Source organism: Telmatherina bonti (genome assembly GCF_933228915.1).
Source record: "Telmatherina bonti genome assembly, chromosome: 18".
NCBI lineage: Eukaryota > Metazoa > Chordata > Actinopteri > Atheriniformes > Telmatherinidae > Telmatherina > Telmatherina bonti.
In genome coordinates, this window is record NC_136616.1 from 29,741,461 (window position 1) to 29,754,038 (window position 12,578).

The 12,578-nt window shown below is 40.5% G+C and overlaps 1 protein-coding gene across 1 annotated transcript in view; it reads right to left on the bottom strand.

Annotated features, from left to right (window-relative positions):
- Window positions 1-12,578, bottom strand: part of trpc5a (transient receptor potential cation channel, subfamily C, member 5a) — a gene marked incomplete at both ends in the record, with an annotated part of 112,325 nt that overhangs the window by 17,103 nt on the left and 82,644 nt on the right. The window contains one exon of the mRNA XM_079257986.1: window positions 397-592. Within this exon, the coding sequence (XP_079114112.1) occupies window positions 397-592 (196 nt within the window). The remainder of the gene's footprint in view (window positions 1-396; window positions 593-12,578) is intronic.

The window sequence follows — 12,578 nt, forward strand, 5'->3', positions numbered from 1 at the left end:
TGCCAGCGAGTTAAGAAAGGATCCTCCCCATCAAATATGATCATATGTCATGTTTTTTTTTTTTTTTTTTTTGCTGTTTAGGTTTTCTTTACCGAGGTTTAGAAAGTTTGTTTGTATCCTGATGCTGTTTTGCTTTCTGTGTTTTCTGAAATATTTCTTCTTTTATTTTGTTATTTGGATAATCTGAAAATTCTGACTGAACAATGTGTTTGTGATATTTACTTGAATATCACCAAAAAAAACCCCATAAATAAATAAAAATAGTTTAGCACAGTTTCAAAAGAAGTTATTAATTTGCACAATAAAAACACAATAGATATGTTAAATTTTTTGCATTAGACAAGTTGAAATCAGGACTCTTTAATAAGTTCAGCTCTGTCTCCTGCTTTAACTCACAGCGATGAGTTGGTAGGAGTTGTTCATCATGGCGATCAGCATGTTGAGCAGAACCACCAGCGAGATGACGTTGTACGTTCCGAACATGGTCGCCCCAACAAACTCTGTGAACTCGTGGCGAGCCTTCACGTTGGTGACGTACAGGTTTATCAGCCCAAATATGGACCAAAAGAGAGACTGAAGAGTCTCAAATAACCTGAAAGGAGACAAAAAGACAAAATGGCTGCAGAAAAAAACCCACCAAACCAATCTAACATAAGTGAAGAACTATGTTTCATTGTTAAAACTTCATCTGTTACACCGTAAATTTTAATCTCTTTTTGCTTTCTTTAGCAGAAATATCACATTGTTTAGTATTTATAATTCACCTTGTGTTTGCTTTGTGTTGTGTTGTTCGTTGTGTTTAATTAGTCCAAGTCTGCAGCAAATGCCACGAAGCACATCAAGTCATTAAACACGTTGAAGCTCAGGAGCTCCATACAGCCAAGCCTCTAACCCTCCATCCAACACTAAAGCAGGGACCCCTGCCTGTTTAGTCCAACAGTGACACATATGAGACATACAGTTTCTGAGACATGTTGCATTACTTTATGGTAAAAACTGCTCAAAATTTTTCTGAACACAATCTGATACTTATCTTCTGTGGTCAAAAAGATACCAGAAAGCAGAAAATTACACTTTAATAACTTTGGCATAACACATAGAAATACACATAGTAAATATCCCTAAAACACCATTTTTACATTGTTTGTTACATTATGTTAAAGGGCAAATTAAAAAAAAAAAAAAAAAAAAAGACTTTTCTCATCACATTTCCATGGGTTGGGCCTGAAAGGGTTAAAGTTTCTGTATGTCCAGAGATGAGATTTCAGGTGGGACTTTTGTGGTGTCCTGCTGAACGACAGAAGAACTTCAAACTTTTTGTTTGACCAATATGAGCCCAACAGCCTCCTTTGATCAACCAGAAACCCTTTTGCATCTGTTCTTCCCGATAAATTCTTTGGCAATAATTGAGCTTGAAAGTGAAGACGGCCATCTTTACAGCCATGGCTGGAAATGTACAAATTTAACACTCATGATTCTTTATCAACATCAGCAAATAAGAATGACTTTTCTACTGAAGCTTTTTCATATGCAAAGTAAATTAGTACACACATTGGTGCTACCTAACACACACACACACAAACACACAGTAACATTGGCCTATTATATTTGTATTGGAAATTGTTTTGACTCCTCATTTTTCCAACTTTGCACTCTTGTTTGCATACAAGGAGCCTCTTTCCGCTGCATGTTTTTGTCTCTTTGTTGGAGTCATTGTAGAAAGTGAATTTTCCTGCTACATACTGTACGTTGTTTTCATAAAAAATGCACCAGTCAGCTGCTTGTACTGAGTTGAAGAAGTGCTTTTTCAACAATTCTTCTATTTCCTGTGATTCCATTAAGCGTAGAAACTCCTGTCCATGTGGCTGCCAGTGTGTCTCTGAACAACAGAGTTTGATGTGGTTCAGTAAATGTATTATGTTTTTTTCCCCTCCTTTTTCTATACGAGCAAATCTAATTGTGACAGCCTGTGTGTGGTGAAAACCTCATGAACCTAGGGTGTGGGCCACTGTTTGCAACCACAATAATCTCCCTACTATGAGAATTTGCACATCCATTTTCATCCCCTGTGATTTTTAGTAAATGGTTTATGGGTAAGGTCTTAGTTTAGAAAGATAATCATAAGAAGTGGTGAAGCTGGATAGAGGGTGGCACATTACACAGACACGAGATCTTTACGCTAATCATTTGGATCACCAAGCTGAAATGGTTGGTATGGAAGTAGGGTGATAAGTGGTTTCTTTGCCCTAGAAATGCTGTCTTACTGTGGTGGTAGACTGGATCCTTGTGTCTGACCACAATGACTTGGCCATCTCCAAACTGGGATATGTCTTACTGTGGTGGTAGACTGGATCCTTGTGTCTGACCACAATGATTTGGCCATCTCCAAACTGGGATATGTCTTACTGTGGTGGTAGACTGGATCCTTGTGTCTGACCACAATGATTTGGCCATCTCCACACTGGGATATGTCTTACTGTGGTGGTAGACTGGATCCTTGTGTCTGACCACAATGACTTGGCCATCTCCAAACTGGGAGATGTCTTACTGTGGTGGTAGACTGGATCCTTGTGTCTGACCACAATGACTTGGCCATCTCCAAACTGGGATATGTCTTACTGTGGTGGTAGACTGGATCCTTGTGTCTGACCACAATGACTTGGCCATCTCCAAACTGGGAGATGTCTTACTGTGGTGGTAGACTGGATCCTTGTGTCTGACCACAATGACTTGGCCATCTCCAAACTGGGAGATGTCTTACTGTGGTGGTAGACTGGATCCTTGTGTCTGACCACAATGACTTGGCCATCTCCAAACTGGGATATGTCTTACTGTGGTGGTAGACTGGATCCTTGTGTCTGACCACAATGACTTGGCCATCTCCAAACTGGGAGATGTCTTACTGTGGTGGTAGACTGGATCCTTGTGTCTGACCACAATGACTTGGCCATCTCCACACTGGGATATGTCTTACTGTGGTGGTAGACTGGATCCTTGTGTCTGACCACAATGATTTGGCCATCTCCAAACTGGGAGATGTCTTACTGTGGTGGTAGACTGGATCCTTGTGTCTGACCACAATGACTTGGCCATCTCCAAACTGGGATATGTCTTACTGTGGTGGTAGACTGGATCCTTGTGTCTGACCACAATGATTTGGCCATCTCCAAACTGGGATATGTCTTACTGTGGTGGTAGACTGGATCCTTGTGTCTGACCACAATGATTTGGCCATCTCCACACTGGGATATGTCTTACTGTGGTGGTAGACTGGATCCTTGTGTCTGACCACAATGACTTGGCCATCTCCAAACTGGGAGATGTCTTACTGTGGTGGTAGACTGGATCCTTGTGTCTGACCACAATGACTTGGCCATCTCCAAACTGGGATATGTCTTACTGTGGTGGTAGACTGGATCCTTGTGTCTGACCACAATGACTTGGCCATCTCCAAACTGGGAGATGTCTTACTGTGGTGGTAGACTGGATCCTTGTGTCTGACCACAATGACTTGGCCATCTCCAAACTGGGAGATGTCTTACTGTGGTGGTAGACTGGATCCTTGTGTCTGACCACAATGACTTGGCCATCTCCAAACTGGGATATGTCTTACTGTGGTGGTAGACTGGATCCTTGTGTCTGACCACAATGACTTGGCCATCTCCAAACTGGGAGATGTCTTACTGTGGTGGTAGACTGGATCCTTGTGTCTGACCACAATGACTTGGCCATCTCCACACTGGGATATGTCTTACTGTGGTGGTAGACTGGATCCTTGTGTCTGACCACAATGATTTGGCCATCTCCAAACTGGGAGATGTCTTACTGTGGTGGTAGACTGGATCCTTGTGTCTGACCACAATGACTTGGCCATCTCCACACTGGGATATGTCTTACTGTGGTGGTAGACTGGATCCTTGTGTCTGACCACAATGACTTGGCCATCTCCAAACTGGGATATGTCTTACTGTGGTGGTAGACTGGATCCTTGTGTCTGACCACAATGATTTGGCCATCTCCAAACTGGGAGATGTCTTACTGTGGTGGTAGACTGGATCCTTGTGTCTGACCACAATGATGTGGCCATCTCCACACTGGGATATGTCTTACTGTGGTGGTAGACTGGATCCTTGTGTCTGACCACAATGACTTGGCCATCTCCAAACTGGGATATGTCTTACTGTGGTGGTAGACTGGATCCTTGTGTCTGACCACAATGACTTGGCCATCTCCACACTGGGATATGTCTTACTGTCGTGGTAGACTGGATCCTTGTGTCTGACCACAATGATGTGGCCATCTCCAAACTGGGATATGTCTTACTGTGGTGGTAGACTGGATCCTTGTGTCTGACCACAATGACTTGGCCATCTCCACACTGGGATATGTCTTACTGTGGTGGTAGACTGGATCCTTGTGTCTGACCACAATGACTTGGCCATCTCCAAACTGGGAGATGTCTTACTGTGGTGGTAGACTGGATCCTTGTGTCTGACCACAATGACTTGGCCATCTCCACACTGGGATATGTCTTACTGTCGTGGTAGACTGGATCCTTGTGTCTGACCACAATGATGTGGCCATCTCCAAACTGGGATATGTCTTACTGTGGTGGTAGACTGGATCCTTGTGTCTGACCACAATGACTTGGCCATCTCCACACTGGGATATGTCTTACTGTCGTGGTAGACTGGATCCTTGTGTCTGACCACAATGATGTGGCCATCTCCAAACTGGGATATGTCTTACTGTGGTGGTAGACTGGATCCTTGTGTCTGACCACAATGACTTGGCCATCTCCACACTGGGATATGTCTTACTGTGGTGGTAGACTGGATCCTTGTGTCTGACCACAATGACTTGGCCATCTCCAAACTGGGATATGTCTTACTGTGGTGGTAGACTGGATCCTTGTGTCTGACCACAATGACTTGGCCATCTCCACACTGGGATATGTCTTACTGTGGTGGTAGACTGGATCCTTGTGTCTGACCACAATGATGTGGCCATCTCCACACTGGGATATGTCTTACTGTGGTGGTAGACTGGATCCTTGTGTCTGACCACAATGACTTGGCCATCTCCAAACTGGGATATGTCTTACTGTGGTGGTAGACTGGATCCTTGTGTCTGACCACAATGACTTGGCCATCTCCAAACTGGGATATGTCTTACTGTGGTGGTAGACTGGATCCTTGTGTCTGACCACAATGACTTGGCCATCTCCACACTGGGATATGTCTTACTGTGGTGGTAGACTGGATCCTTGTGTCTGACCACAATGACTTGGCCATCTCCACACTGGGAGATGTCTGGGCTGCTAACATCAGGGCTAAGGTTTGTCTCAGCCTAAACTGTGTCTTTGCTCTTCACGAAAAAGTCATTTTTACATCTTTCTATACCAAATAAGCCTGATTACAGGTTATATTCCTCCACTAGTTATATTTAGCTTTGTGACAGCAGCATGAGCTGCCACAGCAGTAAAGGTCTGGTAACTTTCTTGTTTTATCAGTTATACACACATTTTTCAATGTTTACTTTCATTTTTCAGATTTCATGTTTTCATTAACTGAATTGAAACGTGGGGTTAACTGACTGGGTGCACACATTAAGTTAACTTACATGGTCACCTTGTTAATTTGGTTTGCTTTCAATTAATATATTTTCCTTTTGAGTTACCAGTTCCTGTGTTGGAGTTGCCCAGCCTGCCAAAGAAAAGCTGCACTGGAGTTCCTTAAATCAGACTGTGGCCTAATTGGGCTCAGCCATTTGTTTAGAAGGGAAGTGTAGGAAGGGTTTAGGTTTTTTGTCTTTGATTTTAGTTTTTGTTAGTTGCTTTTGCATTATTTGGAAATTTTAGACTGCTTAGATTACTTTCTTAATAGTTACCTCTAACACTACACTAATTAGTTAAATTCATGTTGTAGTTTGTTTATAATATTTGTGTATAATATTGTTCCCATTGTGTGTCAAACTGGCCTGATCAGACAGTGTATATATGTGTCCTTTGTGTGTAAGTTTGTTGGGTCAGTTAGTGTTTCAGTTGAAGTGGTAATACTGGTAATGCATTTCTGTGAGGTCAAACCTGGGTGTTGTCCAGTAAGAGGTGGCTCGTGGCACCCCTCTAGCTCCGACCTCTGATTATAAAATTTTTTCTTGTTATTGATGTTGTGGGATAGTTATTTTTTTTTACTCTTCCTCTTCAGCTTCTTGTCTCCTGCATCTGTAACTATGTGATGCAAGACCTCTTTTTTTCACAGACATTCTCTTTTTTTCTCCATTCTCTGTGTTTATTTCCTCATTTTATCCCCCTTTTTGCCTTTCTTCTCTGCCCTCTGTTCCCGTTTCGCCGTCTCTTTGTGACAGTCACAGTTACAGCACGGGTTATTGAATTTTTGATGAAGCAACAATTGGCAGCGCTCGACAGTACATCAAGAGAATGACACAGACAGCGGTTTGTCTGCAGGGTGTTATATTTATGCTGCATAAAAAATTCAAGAGTGCAGTATTTATTCTTATTGCAGCTTGCCGTTGGACGTTTCAGGCATGTGTATGGGAGTCATCACTGTATCAATCAAGTGTTTCCTCAAAAACAGCATTTGAGTGATGGCGTGAGAGGATGTGTGGAGGTGAAATTTGTTTTGCGTGTGTGCGGTGTACGTAAGATACTTGCGTTGTTGCGTAAGCGAGAAGAGAAACTGAAGGAGAAGGGGAATTGTATCAATGATGAATGAAGCAACCAAGCGTGATATTGTGTCGGTTATGAAACAAGAAAGAGGAGAGGATGTGAACACAAGGGGAAAAAAATTTAGAACAAAAAAGAAGGAGGGGATGGAACTCTGCTTCCTCCCGTGTCGTCTATTCCTCATTTATCATCCTTTCCTTGTTTCTTCTCTTCTCCTTTCCCTTGTTTTCAGAGCTATTCCCAGTCTTAGAAACCCTCTCACACCATGTCACGTGTCTCTTCAAGACTCAACCAGACCAGAACCAGGTCTTCTGCTGGTGGTGTTACTGTCCATATGGCAGTACATGAAAATAAAAGAGGAGAAGCATGTTGGTAGAAAAGATATCCTGATCCCGTAGAAACATTATGGTGAGACTTTGTTCCATCCTCTGTGACTTTTTTATTACCCATCAAAGCAGACGGATTCTTTTCAGACAAATAAGAACAGAAGAGAATCTATGGTGATGGGTTGATTTGGGTCCACTTTTATGCTGTCTGTTTCAGACTTGGACTTCCTAAATTGATTATATTGATGGGCGTATCAATATGCTGGAGTTGATACTTGATATCAGCCAGTCAAAATATCAGATTTGATACTTTTATAAGTATTGAGATACCACTCTGCTAATGCAAAACAGATCATTTTTATGTACAGCTGAGAGTTTCAAACAATAAATTGAAGCCCAGCAACAGTGCATTCCTTCTCTTTACCGTAACCAATCACGTGTCAGGAAGTCATGATGAAGCTGCTGCTGTTTTGTTCTGATATTATACTGATTTAATGCAGGTTACTGCAAAGTACTTTTTAATATAGTCCTCATATTACTAATGCAAATTATATATTTTTTATTTTCCATTTATTAAAGAGGACTTAGATTAATCTGTAGTTTCATTATTTTATCATTTTAAAGTTTTTTTTAACCTTATTTCTGTTTAATTTTTGATCAGTATAATTCATTATTGTTTTAAAAGTGTTTTTTTAAGTATTGATATCCTTTAGTTTTATTTAGATTCCATATTACCCTTGCAATACAAATTGTAATGTGACATCATGATTTTCATTTAAGGGACGAGAGGTATAGATATCGATATTGATGATAATATGAGTTTTTCATCTGCTTATTCCTCTTCCATTATGACTTTTGCCTTCCTTACTTGTCCTGCACCTCCTCACTCAGATCCTCCACATGTTGTGGATCCTATTCTCTGTTAGACGCTTTTTGTTGTCTTTCTACTGCTGTTAATTCAACTTTATTTAACTTTATTTATATAGCGTCAAATCACGGCAATGCCATCTCAAGACGCTTTACAGACAGAGGGGAAAACATAATGAAGGCCAATTCATAATAGCCTATATAAGGAAACCAACAGATTGAGTTGAGTCCAACTCAATCTCCCATCCTGAGCAAGCACACTGGCAACAGTGGGAAGGAAAAAACTCCCTTTTAACAGGAAGGAAACCTCCGGCAGAACCCGGCTCAGGACAGGCAGCCATCTGCCTCTGCTGTGTGGGGGGAAGAGGACAGAAAGACAACAGACAACAGGAACTGCTACTCCCGGCCAGGGAGACCTGCTGAGACAGGAGACATACATGTTAATGGTGCAACACTGCTATGGGGGGGGGGGGGGGGGGGGGGGGGAGTAAAAGAAAGAGATAAAGAGAAAAAGAAAGAAGCTCAGTGTATCAGGAAATGTCCCTCAGCAGTCTAAACCTATAGCAGCATAACTAAGGGATGCTAACCATCCCTAGCTATAGGACTTATCAAAAAGATAAGTCTTCAGCCTAGTCTTAAAGGTGGGGAGGGTTGTTACCACCACAAACCTTTTCCACTCTCCGCTCTCCATTTTTTAAAAACTTCATCTTGACTCCCACTTCCTCCTCGTTTTCTTTTTCCCTCTTTTAAATTCCATTGTGTGCTTTTTGTTAGTTTGTCCACTTTTTTCTTTTTAAGTGATCTTTCATCCTTTTCTTTACCTGCAACATGTTTTTAACACTATTCTGCTCTAATTCTCCACATTTTCTTGCGCCCCCGTCCATGTTTTCACCTCTCCTTCTCCTACTCCCATTTCTATTCCATCGGTTTCCTTCATATCCGACTCTTTTCTTCATGTTCACATTTACGCCTTTCCTTCGCTTTTCCCTCTTCCTCTCCTTCTCACTGCTCTGTTGTAGTCTCTCATCTTTCTCTCCACTAAGCCGAGTCATGAACTCCAGCAGCTGATCCTCGCAGCCACTCAGTCATTTCACTGTTATAGTTCTGCAGTTATGTGGGAGGTGAACTGAGAAGAAGAAACGGTGTGTGTGTTTGTGTACTGCCTGTTGGTGTGTGACACAGAAACATTGTATTCAGCATTTCTGTGGGAGAAAACAAAGTGTGTGTTGTGTGTTTGGACTTGGCAGTCGGACAACATGCAATTAATTCATTCCAGTCTTTAGAGCTTATTTTCCTTATGAATATGCAAGATTATCTGTGTGTGTTTCTCAGCACAGCCGCTTTACTGTAAATCACTGCAGTCTCAGATAGTAAGAGGTGAAACACAAAGGCTGAGCATTTCCACCGTTCACGCATCACGCAACAACAAGCTTCCACGAGGATTTGGTCACACCTGCACTGTACAGATATAAAAGTGTGTCATTCAGGAAACTGCAGTGACTGTGCATAAAAGCACTGTTTAGGTGTGTGTGTAAAACGAAAACATGAGCAGATCAATTCAACCATGGAAACTGTAATTAGATAGATTACCAGTTACTGGGAACAGTAAAACTATTTATTTTATTGCGTATTTCCAGTCACTGGTTATGAGTGAGTAACAGGGTCCAAGGTTTTCATCTTCTAAACTGACTGTTTAAAGAAGCACTTCTGAACTTTGCCAGATTTTCTGAGTGACGTGTGCCATTTCAATGGCTAATTCAGCGTTCATTTTGCATCCTACCTGCACTCCGAGCTCTCTCCAACCAGTGAAAGTCAGTCTGATGTTGACTTGTCTCATCTCTTGCTGTTCTATCCTGACATTTTACCCTCTTTTGCTCCAATAATGTGCTCTTGTACTTCTTTGATGGGTTGAGGTTGAGTATGGGCTGGTTAAGTTATTAGTAAACAAGTGCCCACAGAACATTCTTGGGACTTTTTACTTGAAAAACTAATTAATTGTGGATACTGGTTACCTCCTGCAAAATGTAACACTGTTACAGCATTATACGAGTAACTAATTACTCCAAAATGTAATTATTCTGATAGTTTAAAAAATTTATTTAACCTAACTTCATGGCACTGTGGCGTCACAGCCAAAAGGTCACTGGCTTGAGCATCAGCTGTGTGAGTGTGTGTGTGTGTGTTTAGGGGGGGTTGTTGAATGGTTGCCTTTCTGTGTGGAGTTTGCATGTTCTCGGCTGCATGATTTCCATGTGATTTCCGTGTTCTGCACGTGTCAGCCACTTGTATTTCCATGTGATACAACGGCATGCATAAAAATGAAACTGCTTCAAATAGACATATTTGTATGCATGGGTCACATGTGCATGTTACATGTGGAGCAAGGAATAATAAAACTGAATATTAAATCTGACTAATGAATAAAATGGAAACAATAAATTACTACCTGCATTTCCATTACCTTTTTTTCTTTTGCAAAATAAAATCAATATTTGTAAGTTTCAACAAACAATAGAAATTTGCAGGGGTTTCCACTGAACAGTGTTTTTGCTCATAAGACTCAGTTCTCATAAAATCTTGTCCAGCTTTTTGAGAATTGCAGCTTATGGAAGTTAGCCATGTAGCGTATGTTTAGGGGTTTTTTATTTGCAGCGGAGAATTTGCTACGGCTTTTCGAAGCCTTTCTTCTTTCTAAAACTCTGAAATTTGCTGTTGTTTGTTCCATACTGCGACATCTATACCCAAAATAAACTGGTCATGGACCCCTCATGTAACGTCCGATGTCAAAAAGTGTTTCCATTACACTTCTGCAATATATCTCTAAGTCAAAACAAATATATATATATATATATATATATATATATATATATATATATATATATATATATATATATATATATATATATATATATATATAAAGAACACCTCAATATTTTAGCTATATTTGAGACTTTTTTCGAAGTCTTTTTTTTTTAATCACAATATTTCTAGGTGGAATGGAAACACAGCTATTGTTAGAGAAGACATGGGCACCTATATCAAGCCTTTGGATGTAAACATACATGATATTTCCAATACATCAGCTAAATAATGCTACTTTAAGGACAGAAAGTGTGACATGTATAGCTTAATTAACAGTTTCCTTTCCATGATCTTTTTTAATCTTAAATTTGGACTGAAAAGCTCAAGATTTTTGTATAATATGAAGTTAAGCAGACTGCAACCCTCCAAGTGAAACTAAAACTGAAAAGACTTTTTGTCAAATGATTAAAAGTAAATTCAGACCAGGACACATGGAACAGGAGGGAGAGAAACCTGAAAAAACAAATCTGATTATGTCTCTCACACACACACACACACACACACACACACACACACACAGCTGTGAACACTGTAGAAAGGATGTCCAGCTGCACCAGAGAGGTGCTTAAAAGGTCAGGAAATTATTCTATACACCAACAGATGATGCCGTTCTACCACACACACTTTGTACACAGTAGCAAAGGTGGTGAGTCAACAATGGAAGGAAATTCTGACATTATGCAAACAGCTATGTTGAAGGTGGTCAATGGGAGGACGGAGCAGCGGCCAATCAAAAGATGGAAAGATTATAAGAAGTGTAAGGTCATTAATGTTGACACAGACACATGGGATGGATTACAGGGCAGCATGGAAGAGAAAAGACAAAAGGATTGTCTCTTCACTGCAGCTAAAGTCTGGTTCACAATAACATTTCTGACCCAGTTCTCCTGTCTCAGATGAATATTGACGTTTGCAGAGAAACAGATTAGATCTGACACAAACAGGCGGTTCAATCAGAAGGCCTCAGTCGCTCAGTGTAAAAGTTCACAATCCAACGTCTGACTGAATATCTGGGATCTTTCATATTCTGGTGAAGTTGGCAAGAGAGGAGAAGTTAAACCAATCAGAGTAAAAGAGACAACGTCAGATGACACAAGTTCAGGATCAAATAAAAAAAAGGCTAAAAATTTACAAAAAGTATGAAGGAAATATTGATAAATAAACAATGGGCTTCTCAAGAAATTCATGTTAGCGATAGCGTATAGAAATGCTTACAGACAAACTGTCCATAGTGTGTCATATGAAATCAGACTTCTCAACAATCAGGAGCACAACATCTGCAGAATCACAAGAATCTGCTTGTTTAATTTATTGCAGAGTGAATGTAAGGAGGAAGACTTGTCCACATGACAGCTGGAACAGCTTGATAGAGAACAGTGCAGCTCAGAGAAACACATCATGTAGCATGAACCATGCAACAATGAAGGTGCTGAAAATCTCTACTTTACCTAACTAAAGCCCTTTCACACAGATGTAGCTTCTTTTAGCAGCAAAGGAATAAAAATAAACAGAATAATCTACTTCCATGGGTTAACGCCCTGCAATAAGCCACACAGACCAAACAGAGGCAGTTCAGTGCCGCATCAATGTGCACAAACAGCAAAACACAATCACTCGAGTGCGAAAATTTGGTATGAAACAAGTAAATGCTAGCTATTTGAAGATGGGAAATCATTTAAAAACGTATTTTGATTTTATTTTATGACAGCTATCATTGTTTCTTTTTTGTCACGAACATGTATGGATTATAAAAACCAGGTCATTTGCATTCATTTCCGAACGTTTTTTAGGTTGAAAATTTCAGATTAAACCTGGAAAAAACGTGATCTTTAATGCCA